At 37.9% G+C, this 20,682-nt stretch overlaps 1 protein-coding gene across 1 annotated transcript in view; it reads left to right on the forward strand.

The window, feature by feature from the left end:
• LOC136874525 (uncharacterized) overlaps nt 1-20,682 on the forward strand; it is a 256,905-nt gene that overhangs the window by 190,955 nt on the left and 45,268 nt on the right. The window contains exon 9 of the mRNA XM_067148162.2: nt 2,554-2,766. Within this exon, the coding sequence (XP_067004263.2) occupies nt 2,554-2,766 (213 nt within the window). The remainder of the gene's footprint in view (nt 1-2,553; nt 2,767-20,682) is intronic.

The raw sequence follows: 20,682 nt of genomic DNA on the forward strand, positions 1-20,682 counted from the left end.
TCATGCCCCCACTCCTCTGTTGATCTTCTACTTTCAAAACCTAACTGTTCTCTTTGAAGTAGCATTTCGTCTTTTATCTAATTCTTCCTTCTAGTATTCTTTCCATAATTTTGGCAACATTGTGATTCCTTTATATTACGTATTTGCTTTCTTCTACACATAAATGTTAAGATTCCTGTTTACTATCTTCTGGGATCTGTTTCTTTTTTCTCCCCCCTCCCCATAACTCTTGAGCAGTCTCTATGTCCACTTGTACAGCTATCTTGATCATTTCTTCTACAGTTACCGGTACATAAATTTGTGGAAGTCCCAACTTTCCTCAATACCTCTCCATGTTTGTCCTTAACAAATCTGGGGTTAACATCTTCACTACTGGTCTCTTTTACAGTTCCATATTTGTCCCTTCTGTGAAGAATCTCTCCTATTTCCTGAGTGAACAGTTCTCAGTCCTCCTTTTTTTTCAGCATACTATTTCTTAGAAATTATTTTTGTTTCAGTGAACATCTTTATTCCTTGTTGTTCCTGCTCTCTTCAGAGTTTCATTTTCTCCTTTTTTTTTTCACTCTATCATTCTCTGCCTTACCTTTCCTAAGTTCTATAATATACTCTTTTTGTCAACAAATGCACTCTTCTCTGACTTTCCTCTTAGATGTTCATATTCTTTGTGTTTGCTAGACAAATAAGCTTGAGTGGAGCTTTTAAAGGTAGGAGAGATCATGATAAGAAGATAAAGTTGGAATTCAAGAGGACAAATTGGGGAAAATATTCATTTATAGGGAGAGGAATTAAGGATTGGAATAATTTACCAAGGGAAATGTTCAATAAATTTCCAAATTCTTTGAAATCATTTAAGAAAAGACTAGGTGAACAATTGATAGGGAATCTTTTCACCTAGGCCTCAGCTCAATGATTGATTGATTGATTGATTGATTGATTGATTGATTGATTGATTGTCTGAATGTCAGTTCTTCTTTGAGCTGCCGTTGCATTCAGTAGTAGTTAGAATTGTTGATCAGTGGCATGCTTTAAGGTTGTTTTTCAATTCTAAATATCTAGATGAAGGACTTATGACCATTGATGAAATTTACAGCTCCTTGATTGATCCCTTTCTAAAACTGTTTTATCAGCCTTTACTTTGGGTTATACTGTTCACTGTTATCAATGAGTATTTTCAAGAAAAATTGGTTACTTCATGCAGGGACATGTTATTGTACAATATGGATAGGTCATATGTGATGCAGACAAAATTATTTGAAATTGACCCCAGTAAGAGTGAGAAGTTTCTCCCAGATACACTTATGTATGTAGGAGTGGATGTGCTTCAGTCAGTTCAAACAGCTGAAATTGGAAACCAAAAGGGGCCGTTAAGACTTTTACTTCCGATGCAGACAGTTTTTGCAAATAAGTTGTTTAGAACTGGAGAAAAGCTATAACTGTTCTTACTCACTGTGGCCGTTACCTTCTCTCCTTATGCCCAAAAGTGCATTGTCAAATGAGGAGTAAAGTGTGAATCCTACATTTAAAAAAAACTGTTCACACATCTTCTGAGAATAGTTTCCACAGATAATGGTAATATAATTCAGGAAATTGATATTGAATGCCAGAAGTTGCTGCTTGTTGCTATTCTGCTCAAAATTAAATGTTGCAAGGAAACTGATGAGTTTTGGGGTCAATTATTTATGTTGCAGGACAGTTCTGGTAAATTTCCATTCTCTATAATTATCCCAGTTTGCACATTTTACCACATTCTAATGCTGATTGTGAGTAAGTGTTCAGCAATATTAATTTAATTAAGGTGAAACACAGAAATAGACTCAACACATCAACAATAAATACATATGAGCTAGCCTCTGAATGGGTTAGCACGTGAAGATTTTTCTCCAACTGATGACATGTTACATTGCATGTTGACACATTCGCTATATGAGAACTCATTTGCAAGTTCAGGATGTTCAGAATGGTGAAGAAGAGACTTTCTCAATTGTTGACTGATTAATGGTGAGTAAATATATGTTGCATTTTCTTACTTCTAATAACATGTTTCAGTGTCGTTTTACGATAAAGAATATGGTATATTTCAAATTTCTGTATGGTTTTTTAATTTTTGGAGGCTAGCAAAACTGCTTGTCTCTGATGACCAAATTCATCTTAAAATGATGGTGGTCAACTAACATAAATTTCATTGTACTAATCACAATTCCACCCCATGTGTCTTTTATTGTTATTTGGTTTCTTCCTACATTTTTCTAATCCTCGGATTTTCTTTTGTCTGGAATTTGTTTTACTTATATACTATACATTTTTTATTGCTTACCCATTTATGGAATTAATTTAACCACTAAACATTAATTAGTTTATTTGTATATTTTTAGTTGATTTTTATTCTCCAGGAGAGTTTAAAATCTAAGGTAAACAGATGAACAAACAAACAAGCAAATAATTTCTTACAATTCTCTGTGACATTATGCTTATAGCAAGTTCTCTGCTTTATTTAAAATGAAACTGGTTCCCATAATCTCTAACTTCATGAACTTTAATTCTAATTTGTTCCAGGGTATGATGTGGGGTCTAGCATGTATTATGCTGATGTATGACGATGTCAGAATACCTCATATCACTGGAGAAATGTATAATTCCACTTCTGCCTATGAACCGAAGTACTCTTATTGGATGCCATCAGAATTGTCTATAATGGGTATAGTCAGCTTTTGCCTCACTTTGATAAACATCTGTTGCATCATCATAACAGCTGTAATAGTGCTAAAGGTATATAACATTTACTGTCTTCTTGTTTTATTGTTGTGTGTAAAGAGGGAATGTTTATCAGTTCAATGTACTTTTTGTATATATGTAAATGCTGCCTGATAATCAATGTTAATACAGTACCTGTTCCTATTATGACATGCATTTTATTGAAACTTCCTGAAACTGTAAAAGATGGCACAGACTTTAAAACAAGGTATCATTCCAGGATTTACTTCAAGTAAAAATTCCAAGGGAAAATTTTACCATATTTACTCTTCTATAACACTCCCTTTTTCTAATTTTCAACTTCAAAAAATAGGGGAGGCTTTGGTTTAAAAGGATAAAAAAAGAACATCTAGAGTCTTCGAACAACATACAGAGTATTAATTTAAATCTATACTTTATTTATGCAAAATGTTATCTTAACACATTCAAACAATTTTGTATCAGCTCCCTCTTTCATTTCTCAACTGACTGGTCACATAACTAAGCACCAGGCTGCAGTTGCTCAGCACCACGCAGAGTTCAAGCCTGCCCAGCGTTGCAATATCACCACGCTGCAACTGCCTGCAATGTAAAATATTTGGTTCTAATACAGAATTTTATCTCCGCATTTTTGTATTTTCCTTCCCTCACACCGCAGAAGGAATTAGATGTTTTCTTTGCTCCCCATAATTTGTCTCCCTGGTTAGCAGTGGCATATACTGAGGGCTACCAAGGCTATCGGTGAAGGCCAAACCTTAAATGAAAATGATGAAAATCTAAATCACATTATAATGTAAGCATCTGACACATTGTTCTATTTATAAAACTTGAAAGCAATGAGGAAAACACGTTGCTCATATTTCTGAGTGCAAGGCATTGGAGACTGACATTTTAGCAAAGGTGCTGCATCTCTCTTCCCTCGACTCACCTCCTGCAGCATGCTGCTGAATGTCGGATAGGTGCGGGGACCGAGGTGGGCAAGGCTTTGCTCCATCATTTTGCCACTCGCTCTTCCTCTGCTAAGGAGGGGGAGATCTCAGTGACTCGAAGTTCTCCGGAAGACTCCAAACAGACACAATTAACCCCATGTACTATGGTGTCATGTGTTTACTGATTGTTTATTGTTGAGAATATTATTTGTGTATCTCAGTAGTATTAAATTTCTCAGAACAATTTTAGTTTATTTAAAGCAACAGTGCATAACGTGACTGACTGTGTGGAGTTACTTTTATAAAATGGCTGAACTGTATAAGACAGATACTGGATAAACCATAACTGATAACTGAAGTATGCAGATAAATTGCTGATAGTTTAAACTGATAAGTCAAAAAAGCTAAATCACCTCTGTACAGGCCATGAAGGTGCTTGGAGAGGTAGAAGGTAAAGGCTTCCACCATTGGGGTAGAGTGGTTAGCTCTACGCCCAGCTGCCTTTGCCCCCAGGAATTAACCTGGTACTCATTTTTGGTGTAGGCTGAGTGAACCTCAGGGCCATATACGCCTCCGGAAGTGGAACTCTCGTTTCTCAAATTTTACAACTTCCTGACGGAGATTCGAACCCACATTCTTCCAGGCGAACTGAGCACACCTTTACCGCCTCGGCCAGGCACCCCCTTAAACTGATAAGCCTACCCCACATCTTCCTCGGAATCAACCTTCTCGAAATCTTGATTTCCCTTGCTTGGAAAGACTTGGTGGTGACCCAATGCAATGAATGGCGAATACGTCATAAACACTCATTCCCGAAGTCAGAGGAATTAAGAGTACAGGGAAGTTGACCTCAAAAATTGAACTGGGCCTATTGGACCAAAGGCAAGCATTCTATCCATTTAGCCACAAAGCCGGGCTTTAATTTGCTAAGGACTTACATCTGCTAAACACTAGACTACCATTTCCACTGATCAGGTGTTGAGTATTGGCAGTGGCATAGGCCAGGGCAGTAGCTTGTGAAACAGTCTTGACAACACAACAAGCTACTCCAGTGGCTCAAAACGTTTTAAGACTTGACGTTCACTAAACCAGCTGCCGAAAAAGAGGTGGGGGGGGGGGGGGGAGTAACCTAAATCTAGTGGTAGCGCCTTGATCCTAGCATATGCCACAGCTGGTTAGGTACAACAATAATGAATCATATATGGCTGCACTTCATATTTATGACTTGCCACTCTCACTCCATTTTCTACAGCATATTCTAACATATTCATCTTGAAGGATGCCATACTGCAAAATTCATTCTGTTGCTAATTTTCACTCATGCTTGTGTACTGAACTCTTCCTAATCTCACACTGATGGATAGAAGAAGATATGTTGTTTTCAGGCAGGCTGGGAGTGAAGATACTTCTCTTCTATGTAATGACTGTAGTATGAAAAATGTACCATATCTCATTGTGTTGCATAATGAAAAAGCAAGCAAACTTGATGCTTTACATGATGATTGGTATCCTGATCATAGCTGTGGGACTTCCAGAGGTAGAAGGTAAAGGCTTCCACCATTTGTAATCTCGGCCCGTGATGGGGTAGAGTGGTTAGCTCTACGCCCAGCCGCCTTTGCCCCTAGGAATTAACCTGGTACTCATTTCTGGTGTAGGCTGAGTGAACCTCAGGGCCATATGCACCTCTGGAAGTGGAACTCTCGTTTCTTAAATTTTACGACTTCCTGATAGGGATTCGAAACCCATGTTCTTCCGGGCAAACCCAACTGCATTGTCTGGGATTCAATCCATGGCAACCTCGACAAGAAGACTATGATGCACTCAGGCATCTCAATCCTGTTGCATTTTGAGAAATGATTTTATGTTTAATCTTTTTGTTCGTTATCATTTGTTGTAGGGTCCACTATGTGGCTCCACTTGATCTGATCATGGGCCATGTTGGTATGCTGATTTTCTAAAGGAAAATTCAAATGCACTAGCTTTGCAACTCAAATGATTCTTCAGGGAATTTTGCTTTTACATGTTAAAGCACACATTCCAGAGTCTCTAAATCTAATTAACAATAACATTTCACTGGCTGACTGCTGTTAGCTGAAGTATGCTCCTTCTCAGCTGCTGTCACTCATCTCCACTAGATCAATCAATCAATCAATCAATCAATCAATCAATCAATCAATCAATCAATCAATCAATCTGCATTTAGGAACATCTCCCATGTGACAGATTCCATATCATATTGTTTACCTAAAATTTTCTTGAATGGTAATAAAGAAGTTGGAAATTCATCAAACATCTCCCGTGGTAAATTATTACATTCCCTAATCCATCTTCTTATAAATGAGGGTTTTACCCCATTTGCTCTCTTGAATTCCAGCTTTATTTTCATACGATGATCTTTCTTACATTTAAAAACTCCGCTCAAGCTTATTTGTCTACTAATGCCATTCCAAGCCAACTCTGCACTGATAACTCAGGACATTCTGTCTAGTCAAGCTGTTCTTGTCCTTACTCCCAGGTCTTTCCAGCCCAAAGTTTGTGACATTTTTTGTAACACTACTTGTTTGTAAAAAATCACTCAGAACAAATTGTGCTGCTTTCTTTTGGATCTTTTCCAGTTTTCAAATCAAGCAATCCTGGTGAGGGTCCCGTACACTAGAATCATACCCATTTTGGGGTCTTATCAGTGACCCTCTCATATACATCTTTACTGCAAACCCTAAATACCCTTATAACCACATGAAGAGATTTTTAACCTTTATTTACAATCCCATTTGTGTGATTACCCCAATTAAAATCATTCCTTATATTAACACCTCAGTACATACAGTCGCCATGAGTTAGTCATCCCATCAACACAGTAATGAAAACTGAGAGGATATTTCCTCTTGGTCAAACTTACAACCTTGGCTGAAATTTGAATCCAAGTAAATATATTCTTCAGCAGTGTACATTTCACACTCACAATGCTTTGTGAATATGTTTCATATACTATATACAAGTCCCCCATTCAGATCTCCAGGTGGGAACTATACGAGAGGGGGTGATCATCAGGAAGATGGATACTGACATTCTGCGAGTTGGAGCATGGAATGTTAGAAGTTTGAATCGTTGTGGTAGGTTAGCAAATTTGAAAAGGGAGATGGATAGACTAAAGTTAGATATAATTGGTATAAGTGAAGTACGTTGGCAGGAAGAACAGGATTTTTGGTCAGGTGACTACAGAATTATCAACGCAAAATCAAATAGGGGAAATGCAGGTGTTGGCTTAGTAATGAATAAGAAAATAGGGCAGCAGGTAAGCTACTACGACCAGCATAGTGAAAGGATTATTTTTGTCAGGATAGACTCCAAGCCAATGCCCACCACAATAGTGCAATCGAAAAGACATATGAAGAGATAGAAGATTTAATACAATATGTAAAAGGTGACGGGATTCTAATTGTGATGGGAGATTGGAAAGCAGTAGTAGGCCAAGGAAGAGAAGGTAATACGGTAGGAGAATTTGGATTGGGACAAAGGATTGAAAGAGTAAGTAGGCTGGTTGAATTCTGTACTGATCATAATTTAGTCCTTGCTAATACTTGGTTCAAACACCACAAACAATGGCTGTATATGTGTAAGAGCTGGAGACACTGGAAGGTATCAAATAGACTTCATTATGATTAGGCAGACATTCAGAAACCAGGTGTTGGATTGCAAAACTTTCCCAGAAGCAGACGTGGACTCTGACCAAAACTTGTTGGTCATGAAATGCCATCTGAAGTTGAAGAAATAGAAGAAAGGAAGGAATGCGAGGAGATGGGATCTAGACAAGTTGAAAGAAAAGAGTGTGAGGGATTGTCTCAAGGAGCATGTTGCACAAGGACTAAATGAAAAGGGTGAAGGAAACACAGTAGAGGGAGAATGGACATTAGTGAAAAATGAGGTCAGTAGGGCTGCTGAAGAAGTGTTAGGAAGGAAGGAAAGACCCACTAAGAATAAATGGATAACTTAGGAGATACTAGATATGATTGATGAACAATGAAAATACAAGAAATGAAGAGCGCAAAAAAGAATACCGGTACAGGCAATTAAAGAATGATGTGGATAGAAAGTGCAAGATAGCTAAGGAAGAATGGCTGAAGGAGAAGTGCAAGGATGTTGAAGGTTGTATGGTCCAAGGAAAGGTAAATACTGCATACAGGAAAATGAAGGAAACCATTGGAGAAAGGAAATCTAGGTGTATGACTATTAAGAGCTCAGATGGAAAGCCACTTCTAGGGAAGAGGACAAAGCAGAAAGATGGTAGGAATATATCCAACAGTTGTATCAAGGTAAAGATGTAGATGATTTGGTTCTGGAACAAGAAGAGGCTCTTGATGCTGATGAAATGAGGGATCCAAGTTTGAGGTTAGAGTTTGACAGAGCTGTGAGAGACCTAAATAGGAATAAGGCACCCGGAATTGAATGCATTCCCTCTGAATTACTGACTGCATTAGGAGAAACCAGCATGGCAAGGTTATTCCATCTAGTGTGTAAGATGTATGAGACAGAAGAAGTACCATCCGATTTTCGGCAGAATGTTGTTATACCTGTTGCTAAGAAAGCCAGTGCTGACAGGTGTGAAAACTACCACACTAATAGTTAAGTATCTCATGCCTGCAAAATATTATCACGTATTATTTACAGAAGAATGGAAAAACAAGTCGAAACTGAGCTGGGAGAAGATCAGATTGGATTCAGAAGAAATGTAGGAACATGTGAAGCAATCTTGACACTACGTCTGATCTTAGGGGATCAAATTAGGAAGGACAAACCCACGTACATGGCATTCATAGATCTAGAGAAGGCATTCGATAATATTGATTGGACCAAGCTATTTGAAAATTTGAAGGTGATTGGTATCAGATACAGAGAACAAAGAATTATCTACAATCTGTATAAAAATCAGTCGGCAGTGGTAATAACGAGGACCTTGAAAAAGAAGCAACAATCCAGAAAGGAAAGAGGCAAGACTGCAGTTTGTCCCCTCCTCCTTTTCAATGTTTACATAGAACTGGCAGTGAAGGAAATCAAAGAGGAATTTGGAAAGGGAATTACAATCCAGGGAGAGGAAATCAAAACCCTGAGATTTGCCGATTTTATTGTTATTTTATCTGATACTGCAGAAGATCTCGAGAAGTTGCTGAATGGTATGGATGGAGTCTTGGGTAAGGAGTACAAAATGAAAATAAATAAGTCCAAAACAAAAGTAATGGAGTGCAGTCGAACAAAGGCAGGTGATGCAGGTAGTATTAGATTAGGAAATTAAGTCTTAAAGGAAGTAGATGAATATTGTTACTTGGATAGCAAAATAACTAATGATGGCAGAATTAAGGAGGACATAAAATGCAGGCTAGCACAAGCAAGGAAGAGCTTTCTTAAGAAAATAAATTTTCTCACTTTGGACATTGATATAGGAATTAGAAAGATGTTTTTGAAGACTTTTGTCTGGAGCGTGGCATTTTATGGAAGTGAATCATGGACGATAACTAACTTAGAAAGAAAGAAAATAGGAGCTTTTGAAATATGATTTTATAGAAGAATGCTGAAGGTGAGATGGATAGATCAAATCATGAATGAAGAGATACTGAGTCGAATTGGCGAGAGGAGATCGATTTGGCTAAATTTAACAAGAAGAAGAGATAGAATGATAGGACACATCTTAAGACACCCAGGACTTGCTCAGTTAGTTTCTGAAGGAAGTGTAGATGGTAAGAATAGTAGGAGTAGACCAAGGTATGAATATGACAAGCAGATTAGAGCAGATGTAGGATGCAGTAGTTACGTAGAAATGAAAAGGTTAGCGCAGGATAGGGTGGCATGGAGATCTGCATCGAAGCAGTCTATGGATTGATGACTCAAACACAACTACAGTAGAGTCTCGTTAATCCGAACTAATTGGGACCAGAGTCTGTTCGGATTACGAAATTTTTGGATTAACCGGAAAATATTTTCTTATAATAATCTTATCATTTTTACATCCCGCTAACTACTTTTACGGTGTTTGGAGACGCCTAGGTGCCGGGATTTTCTCCCGCAGGAGTTCTTTTACGTGCCAGTAAATCTACTTAGACGAGGATGACGTATTTGAGCACCTTCAAATACCACCGGACTGAGCTAGGATCGAACATGCCAAGTTGGGGACACAAGGTCAGTGTCTCAACCATCTGAGGAAAATAGTTTCTACAATACAGTACAGTACATACTGTAATTTGAAATGTCCACTTTAGCGTTTAATGATGTGATGTTTATGAGACGCTGGTTTAACACTGCATCTTCGAGTAGGTTCCAGTAACTACAGCAAAAGAAACTAACACACTTTGTAAAGATAAACGAACAGTGATTGATGGTTTATGATGAGTAATTATGTTTCCATTAAGTTATTCTTGTAAAATATGACTAATAAAATGCAAGTAAATCTTCATTCTATAATATGTTCATTTCATTAAGGATATTTTTTAAAAATGAATATTTCAGTTCGGATTAACTGGACTTTTGGATTAATGGGGTTCGAATTAAAGGGACTCTAGTGTATATACAATATAACCTCAAAAAGCCTTATCTGTGATTCCAATTCTTTACTCATACCTTCTTTATATATATATATATATATATATATATGTGAAAAAACAGCACTGGTGCAGTTGTTCAAAATTAACCCTTCATCAATGGGTGCAACAACTAGTGTTTATATAAATTTTAATAGCTTACTAGACACTGGTTTGTGCATTGATATTTGTTTACTGTCTTATTTGTGGGTGTCCATAATATTTATGCATAGGTTAATTCAAGAATATTCTTTGTTTTCTTTTCCACATTCAGTGTTAAGTTCTCTTAATTCAGTAGTATTATATATTTTTCTCTAGTTTACCACAATTTTGGGGGATTTTTCGATGATACAGATCACTATCTGATCTGTAGTGAACTAAGTATCCTTAGGCCTAGGATAGAGAAAGTGAAATCTGTCTGCAAATGAATAAGGGTAGAAAATCTCCAGGAAGAGGAAATTAGACAGAAATACATGGATATGATTAGGGAGAAGTTCGAAACAGTGGACAGTAAGCAGTTTCAGGATATAGAAAGAGAATGGGTGGCATACAGTGATGCTGTAGTAGAAATAGTAAGGGAATGCCTAGGAACAACTGTGTGTAAAGATGGGTAAAAGCAAACATGTTGGTGAAATAACGAAGTGAGAGCAGCTTGTAAATTTAAAAAGAAGACTTATCAGAAATGGCTCCAAACAAGGGCTAATGCAGACAGGAAGTTGTACATAGATGAAAGAAACAGAAAAACAAATAGTTGCTAAATCCAAAAAGAAGAAATTAAAAATTAAACTTAACTACAATAATAATCTTACATTACAAATGTAGATTCATTAATTTAACTTCTATAATTATATACTATAGATTAAAATCTTAAGAACAAATATAGCCATTTACTCACACAATCACACATCATTCACTCAAGTAGTTCTATAGTTTAGGAAATAATTTTGGCAAGTGGACTAAAGGTCTTCAAATTTGTAGATTTTCTAATGTGCACTGGAATAGAGTTCCAGAGTCATGCACCCGAAACTTGGAATGTCCGGTTGAAAATAGTAGGTTTGTTAGTGGTAATGGCAATGGTGTGTGGGAACTGGAATGTATATTATGGTCATGAAAGGAGGAAGTGAGTTATACAAAGCTAAAATGCAGTGGGATTGTGATTCATTCAACAGTCTATACACAAGAGTAGTGCTAGGTAGCTTTACATAGTTCGTCGAATTTTAACCAGCCTAGTATTTCAATAGTTACATAACGGGAGTATGAGTGTGTGGACCAATCTCATTTTTAAAATGTATTGGAAGAAAGGTTTATTGATATTTGTGAGGATGAAGAGAAGCATGTACTCTCCTGCATACACTCGTCATGTGTTCATTCCAATTTAGATTTTTAGTCATAATGATACCAAATACATCAAGTTAGCGAACCATCAATGTAGTAACACTAACAGGAAAAGTGTAAGAAATTATAGATTTTATGGTTGACAAAGATATATCATTGCTGGGAATCAGTGAGACCAAATGGAAAGGAAAAGGTGAGTGGAAACTAAAGAAAGGATGATGTTATTCTCTATAGAGTGATAAATAAGTTACAAGATTGTGAGCAACTGCAACGTGACCTTGAAAATATTGTGAGATGGACAGCAGGCAATGGTATGTTGATAAACGGGGCTAAAAGTCAGGTTGTGAGTTTCACAAATAGGAAAAGTCCTCTCAGTTTTAATTACTGTGTTGATGGGCTGAAAGTTCCTTTTGGGGATCATTGTAAGTATCTAGGTGTTAATATAAGGAAAGATCTTCACTAGGGTAATCACATAAATGGGATTGTAAATAAAGGGTACCGATCTCTGCACATGGTTATGAGGGTGTTTAGGGGTTGTAGTAAGGATGTAAAGGAGAGTGCATACAAGTCTCTGGTAAGACCCCAACTAGAGTATGGTTCCAGTGTATGGGACCCTCACCAGGATTACCTGATTCAAGAACTGGAAAAAATCCAAAGAAAAGCAGCTCGATTTGTTCTGGGTGATTTCCGACAAAAGAGTAGCGTTACAAAAATGTTGCAATGTTTGGGTTGGGAAGAATTGAGAGAAAGAAGAAGAGCTGCTCGACTAAGTGGTATGTTCCGAGCTGTCAGCGGAGAGATGGCGTGGAATGACATTAGTAAACGAATAGGTTTGAATGGCGTCTATAAAAGTAGGAAAGATCACAATATGAAGATAAAGTTGGTATTCAAGAGGACAAACTGGGGCAAATATTCATTTATAGGAAGGGGAGTTAGGGATTGGAATAACTTACCAAGGGAGATGTTCAATAAATTTCCAATTTCTTTGAAATCATTTCGGAAAAGGTTAGGAAAGCAACAGATAGGGAATCTGCCACCTGGGCGACTGCCCTAAATGCAGATCAGTATTGATTGATTGATTGATTGATACACCTTATACTATAGTGGAGGAAGAGAAGCCAAAAATAGTGCAGCTCTCATAATTAGAAAAGACCTAAAGGAATATCTAGAATTGGTGGAAAACATAAATGACAAGTTGCTGGTGTTACAGATATAATTCAAGGGTATGCTCCACAAACAGGAAATACAGGTATGGATCTAGAGGAATACCTTGAATATCTGGAAGGCCATATACAGGACAAACAAGTTGTGATCATAGGAGACATGAATGCCCAAGTAGGTCACGAAAGAAAAGGAGATGAGGAGATTATAAGTCCATTTGGATATGGGAAGAGAAACAAGGCTGGAGATATTTTGGTAGACTTTTGTAGAAGAAATGAGCTGATCATTGGTAACACATGGTTTCAAAAGAAAAACAGTCAAAAGATAACAAGATACAGTTGGGATAACAAAATCAAAACTCTGATACATTACATTTTGGTCAAGAAAAGTAACAGGAAAATGTTAGTAGACGTAACAGCCCTCCCAAGTGAATCTTTCGAAGGAGATCACCGAGTTGTGATAGCTAAGTTAAAGATGGGAAAGATACAAAAGGTGACTGAGATTAGGCAGAGAAAGCTAAGGGTGTGGAAATTGCTGGAGAAGGAAATAAATGAAGAGTTCCAGACACACATTAAAACAAGTATACCTAAGGAAGAAATCAGAAGGGTGGAAGAAGAATGGGCATACTTTCAAACAGTCATGGTCAAGTCTGCAGAAAAGACCTGTGGAAGAGTATCAGGCAGGAAGAAAGATCAAGAAATGCTCTGGTGGAAGGACAGGGTAAAAGATATAGTTAAAAGGAAGAAACAAGCTTGGAAAAGATGGCTGAGAAACAGAACAACAGAATGCAAAACAGAATACAGGCACTGAAAGGAGTGCTCCAAGGTGGTTCAAGAAGAGAAAAAGAAATGCTGGCAAAAATTCACTGAATCTCTGCAAGAAGATACAACCGGAAACAAAAAGATCTTATTCCAGTGGGTTAAAAAGAAGAAAAACTCAGGAGAAGGTTAAAAATGAACAGGAGGACGTGATGACACAGAAGCAGGATATATTGCAGAGGTGGGGAAAATATTTTGAACAGCTTAACAACATGCAAAATACCTTGGTACAAGGAGAAATAAAAGAACCAGATTTAGTGCAGATGGAAGATAAGGAAAGAAAGGTGTCCATGGCAGATATTGAGTGGGCCACTAAAAGAATGAAATGAGGCAAGGCAGCTGGAATTGACGAGGTCACCATAGAAATGATAATGGCAGCAGGAGTAGTTACATTGGTTGTATAGACTCTTCAGAGCGATATGGAGAGAAAAGACTGTTCCAAAAGAGTGGACGAAAAGTTTCATTATATCAATTTTCAAAAAAGGAGACAGGAAGCAATGTGAAAATTACAGAGGAATGACACTGATACCTCATACAGCAAAGATCCTTGAAAGAATCTTGGATAGATGAATAAGAGACAGACTAGAGGGAAAATTGGCAGAACACCAGTATGGATTCAGAAAATGCAGGTCCATATTTGACTCAATATTTACATTGCGTCAAATTATGGAAAAGTATTGGGAATATGGAAAGGACATGGTAGTTACGTTTTTAGATATTAAAAATGCATATGACAGTGTCCCAAGGTGTGAAAAACATTGACAGAGGCACAGACTGTGAATGAAACAATGCAGATGGTAATAGCTTTGTATCAAAATTGCAAAAGATGTGTTAGAACCAAAGTGGGTCAAACTGAATGGTTCAGACTTAAGACAGGGAAGTGTATTGTCTCCCTTACTCTTCATTATCATCATGGATAGATTTCTACATAATATCAAGGAGAATATGATGGGCAAGCAAGTAAAGTCTATGCTCTTTGCTGATGACATTGTAGTTTGGGGAGATAATGAAGAGGAAGTACAGACACATGCTGATTTATGGAATGAAGAGATAAGAAATTTTAAAATGAAGATTAACACTGCAAAAAGTAAGACTTTGATCATGACAAGAGGTAACAGAAAATCGAGGGGGGTGATAAAAATAGGAAATGAACCTCTTGAAGTAGTGAAAAATTTTAAATATTTGGGCAGCATGATATCACAAGATGGAAATTTGGATGGAGAAATTGATTTAAGAATACAGCAGTCTGCAAGTTTCTACCAGTGTGTGAGAGACATTATATGGAACAAAGATGTGCCAATGAAATGCAAGAAGGTTTTATACTCATCCTGTTATAAACTTATACTGACCTATGCTTCAGCAGCCTGGACACTGACTAAGTGGAATCAAAGTAAGATACAAGCAGCTGAAATGAGGTTCTTGAGGAGCATACAGAGAAAGACAAGATGAGATAGAATACAGAATGAGGAAATAAAGAGAAGTGTGGGAGTGTGTAAACTTCAGGAAGAAAATGATATAGCAAAGCTAAAATGGTTTGGACACATGATGAGAATGCCAGGAGAGAGAATACCAAAGAGAACATTCATGGATACAGAGACTGGAAAGAGGCCTAGAGGACATCCTAGGATGAGATGGAGGAGCTCTGTTGTGGACTGTATTGCAAATAGGGGAGTCAATAGCAATAAAATACTAGAAGAGGAATGGTGGAAGATCGATTTAAGGTGGAGGGCTTTGATACACTACTCTACCAAAAGAATCTGGAAAGGGAATGGATGACGAAGTATAAGAATGATACCCAGGTTTTTTACTGCATTTGTGAAAGTAATATTAACACAAATTAGCTTTAAGTTGGGGATATTGCAGCTTTTGAGTTTAGTTTGTCCAAGGATTATTTCTTGCATTTTTAAAAAAATTAATAAAGAGAAAATTCTTGCCAGGATATTACATTAAATTGTTGAGATTGTCATTAATTTGCTTTAATGCAGAATGGACGTTTTCAACTGAGGAATGACTATATTTGGAGATCAGCACCATACAGATGATATTTGCAAAATTTAAGTCATTTTGAGATGTCATTTAAATATAAACTAACAAGAATTGGGGCTAGGACACTGCTTTGAGGGATTCCAGTTTTGCTTACACTCCATTGAGATTTACTCTCATTAATGACAACACGTTGCCAGTGGTTTGTTTGATAAGAAGAAAAGAACTGAAGAACTGTCTGACTAAAATGCATGGCTTGTAATTTTGCCAAAAGAGTATCTAAGTTTATGGTATCAAAAGCACTACTGAAGTCAAGAAGGGTAAGGATCGTCACTTACCTTCGATCCATGGCTTGTCATATGACATCTGTAATTTTCAGTTTTCAGCAAGGCTGTTTCAGTACTGTATTCTTTTTTTAAAGCCAAATTGAAGAGGATTGAGAAGGTTATGTTTGTTCAGATATTCCATCACCTATTGGTAACTGAAATGGCGTATGGCTTTTAGTGCCGGGAGTGTCCGAGGACATGTTTGGCTCACCAGGTGCAGGTCTTTCGATTCAAAGCCCGTAGGCGACCTGCGCATCATGATGAGGATGAAATGATGATGAAGACGACACATACACACAGCCCCCATGCCAGCGAAATTAACCAATGTTGGTTAAAATTTCCGACCCTGCCGGGAATCGAACCCGGGACCCTTGTGGCCAAAGGCTAGCACGCTAACCATTTAGCCATGGAGGCGGACATGTATTGGTGAATCAATTTTTCAATGACTTTGGACGACACTGCAGTAATTGAAATGGGTCAGTAATCAGATGGTAGTTTAGTACAGGATTTCTTCAGTATGGAGGTTGCTAGAGCTTCTTTCCACAGTGTTGGAAATTAAATATGTGTGCAATCATTGGGAGTATTGCATCTGTAATATTTTTTAGAAGAGAAATGTAAATATCATTGCTGCTTTTGGCATTTGAACTGATAGAAAATACAGATTTCTTTTATTTCATGCTGGGTAATATTGTAAAACGTGACAGGTGGACGGTGTGGTATTTGTTGTTTCAGTATTTCAGTGATCGAGTTGTGTATTGTTATAGGATCTGGGTATACTATGTCACCAAAGAAAAATTAATTTAAGTCATCTGATGCAATATTTGGTTCAGTGGATTTGTTGTCCAGTTTTTCCAATGCTGGCTGAACGCAGTAGACCCCAGGTGTTCCTTTGAATTCAAATTTCCGGCAAGCTGCTGAAAATAAGCAAATTTCTTATTTCTGATAGCTTGCTTCTATTTCTCTGGACACCGTACTGTTAAAAATTGCCTGATGAGGTGTTACATCGGTACTGCTTATATAATGCATCTCGAAGGTATTTTGCTTTACGTCGCACCAACACAGAGAGGTCTTATGGCGACAATGGGATGGGAAAAGCCTAGGAATGGGAAGGAAGTGGCCGTGGCCTTAATTAAGATACAGCCCCAGCATTTGCCTGGTGTGAAAATGGGAAACAACAGAAAACCATCTTCAGGGCTGCCAACAGTGGGATTCAAACCACTACCTACCGGATGCAAGCTCACAGCTGCACGCTCCTAACCGCCCGGTGGATCTTGAAGGGCCATTATTAATCTGATTTTGTCTGTTAAATAAGATGCAGGCTTACACGTTATCTAAGCTTTGCACATTCGGGGTGCTTGTCGTAAAGTCTGTGTAGAAGGAAAAATCTTTCAAATTTAGAGTCAAGGTCATTTATAAATAAAATTTCTAGCCATGGGAAGACATAAGCGTCTCGTAGGAGGAGTTGCATGTTAATGCATTTCATATCTCTATAGGTTATGTATTTTGGTGTGCATCGTGGAACTCAAATTGAGTATGCTAAATAAATGAGGTCATGATGTAATATACCTGGGACTAGGAACTGGCCGTGAATCAGAATTTGTCAGGATTATTTATCATTAGTTCAGTAAGAGTATCGGAAGTAGTCATAGTTTAGTGAACGTTGCAAGTTGGGTTTAGGGTAAGTACAGTCATGTTAACTTTATCATGTTAAGCAACCGTCTTGATTCATATGTAGGTACAAGTATATTTGTGTCCATCTCCATGGCTAAGTGGTTAGCATGCTGGCCTTTGGCCACAGAGGTCCCGGATTCGATTCTCGGCAGGGTTGGGAATTTTAACCTTAACTGGTTAATTTCGCTGGCACAGGGTCTGGGTGTATGTGTTTTCTTCATCAGTAGGTACAAGTATATTTGTGTCCAGCTTGTAACCGTACAACAGGGTTACAGATTCCATTCAGTATTTATTATTATTATTATGATTATTATTATTATTATTATTATTATTATTATTATTATTATTATTATTATTATTATTATTATTATTATTAACCCTATTCATTAGATTTTATATATTCTGTTTCTCATCATTTAGACTGTAATAATTAGGTATCACGTATATTATTGTATTTAATCATAGGTTAAGTGAAATTGATTTGTAATTATTCTGTATTGTAGCAAGTGAGATTTGTTGGTTTCATATTGTCATGCTGTGGCTTGTAACTCTGGCTGGATGAGCTGGCATAGTATTTTGCAATCGAGGCTATGTTTAACTGTGCAAGTAGATTTTCCGGTGACGCATTCAGCTTAGTCATTCTCAAGCCGCTTGGGTACGCTTAGACAACACTTGACTGATGACATCAGTGCGTGGGCACGTGATTGCGACCAAGTGTCAGTATTCGCCAGCTACTGTATGTTGAAGTGGAAGGGATGGACAGTGAGTAGGGAGAGGAGTCGTCATCGCGAGGTTATATAAGTCAAGGCGACGGTGGGGAGAGGTATTCTGTTCTTATTCAGTTCATAGTACTCAGTTCATATCTACTCAGTTCATATCGTTCAGATGATATTGTGCAGATCATATGAAACAGTCAGATGTATCAAATGGAAGAAGTGGTCTTAGTGTGATGGTCAGAGCTAAGAGTTGTGTTTTCAAGAGGTCTTGTAATAATCGAGGAGGTCTACAAGTGGTGGTTGTATCCGAGCAGAGACGGGTACTATGCTGATAAAGAAACATCATCTTCTTGTGAGGATGGACTTCACAAGATGTTTCAAGAATATTTTCCAATTTCTTATAATATATTGAGTGGACGTAATTACATTGGAGCTCCCTACACGCGTACATGGTATGTAGGCCAACTCCTTGTTATATAAGAAGATAACAGCAGACGGCTCCCGACTTCAGCTCACAGGTTTTCCCAAGAATTTCAAGTTCAACAGCGGTGTATGCAGACAGCAGGTAATTAAAGCATCAGACATGTTATGCATTCATAACATGAAGAAGAATGTAATCAGCGGCGATATCACATCTCACTTCAAGTTCATGCCAATAGCTTTTTTTTGTTTAGATGAAATTTTCCTTTTCTTAGTACCGCAAATCTCACGATATATTTCTTTTGTTAAATTAAAAGACGTCAATGATTGTTCATTGTGACGTAAATTATAGTCATAAACTCAGTTTTATTTTAATTATAATAAGTGATTCCAGTTCCATGTACAATCCTCAATTGTGGAAATGCAACAGTAATTTAATAGTGTCCTGATCCATATCCCTGTATATTGCCAGATATGTGAGTTTATCACCTCACGCCTTGAGATAATTGATATAAGAGGTATGCTCTACCGAATTTTATTGTTTTTCTTAAAAAAGCAACTGGCGCTCAAACAAATGTTATTTATATTGTGTGGAAGATATGAAGGTATAAGAGTAGTGGTTGGAGTAGCCACAAGCTCCATGGCTAAGCGGTTAGCATGCTGGCCTTTGGCCACAGAGGTCCCGGGTTCGATTTCCGGCAGGGTTGGGAATTTCAACCTTAACTGGTTAATTTTGCTGGCACGGGGTCTGGGTGTATGTGTTGTCTTCATCACCATTTCATCCTCATCACGACGCGCAGGTCACCTATGGGTGTCAAATCAAAAGACCTGCATCTGGCGAGCCAAACTTGTCCTCAGACATTCCCGGCACTAAAAGCCATATGCCATTTCATTTTTTCAGTAAATTTCGTATTGAAGTCATCAAACCATATAACATGCTCGTAGGCTGTCTTCCAAATATCCTGTTCTGGGAGGTCTGTACACCACTCCTATTAGAACTTTCCAGATAAAAGTAGTTATTTTCACAAACAGAAATTCTGGTCCTGGATGTTCAGAATGAGGAGATTTATAAATTAATTTACTGGGGAACTTATTCCTAATGTACAAAGCCATTCTGCCTCCTCGCCAATCCCTATCGTTCCTTCTTAATCGGAATTTGCTTAACAAAACTAGAGTTGCAAAGACTCAGAGACTGCAAGAACATCTATTTTGCCTCCTTCACAAATAGCTTTTAACTCTGCGTAATGTGGAGGAATAGACTGAGCTTTGATATGAACACGAAACAAGGAGGTAGGCTGGTTCACACACATTTTCTCAATGGATTTATGAGCTAATGGCTTGGTGGGTGGTGTGGGGAAACCTGTGAGGAATGGTCTTCTTTAGCTGAGGACAGGAATGCAGGAGGCCGCCTCAGGGATGAGTCAGATGTGGGTGCTGGTCGTCGCTCTCTGTGGAACAAGTTACCTAGTTATTTCCTGAGAACTGCTGCCAACAATCTCTCTCTCTCTCTCTCTCTCTCTCTCTCTCACACACATTACTTCACAGCACTGTTTCACCCCTAGCTGCTTGAACAATGTTGTTAAAGTCAACTCTTGCGGTCACTTGTAAATTTTTCCAGTCAGAGTTTAGAATAATTATTCGTCCATCCAGAGTCCACATAGATTTCTGACTGAAGTGGTCATATGCGGCATTTAGTATGTCTTTCTTGATGTTCTAAGTGATTCCATTATCAGCATGCCAGATGCCTTAAGCGATTTCTTTGTACGCCAGATATGGTCACGCTCTTAATGGGCCTTTTCCCTCCCTTCTCTACCTCAGCTGTGGTTCTCTTTGGTTTTCCAATCCTGTAGCAATGATCTAAATTGTTCAATGTCAAGTCTATCCCTGGATAGGGTTTCAGAACACGGAGACGGAACACTTTATCATAGACGTTATCGTTCAAAGCTGCTGCCAACCCATGGAGTAACAGGCAGTTTTTCCTGTTGTATGGCTCTGCACCATCAATTAGGTCGCCCTGTTTGGAG

This window comes from Anabrus simplex, chromosome 5 (assembly GCF_040414725.1).
Source record: "Anabrus simplex isolate iqAnaSimp1 chromosome 5, ASM4041472v1, whole genome shotgun sequence".
Classification (NCBI taxonomy): Eukaryota; Metazoa; Arthropoda; class Insecta; order Orthoptera; family Tettigoniidae; genus Anabrus; species Anabrus simplex.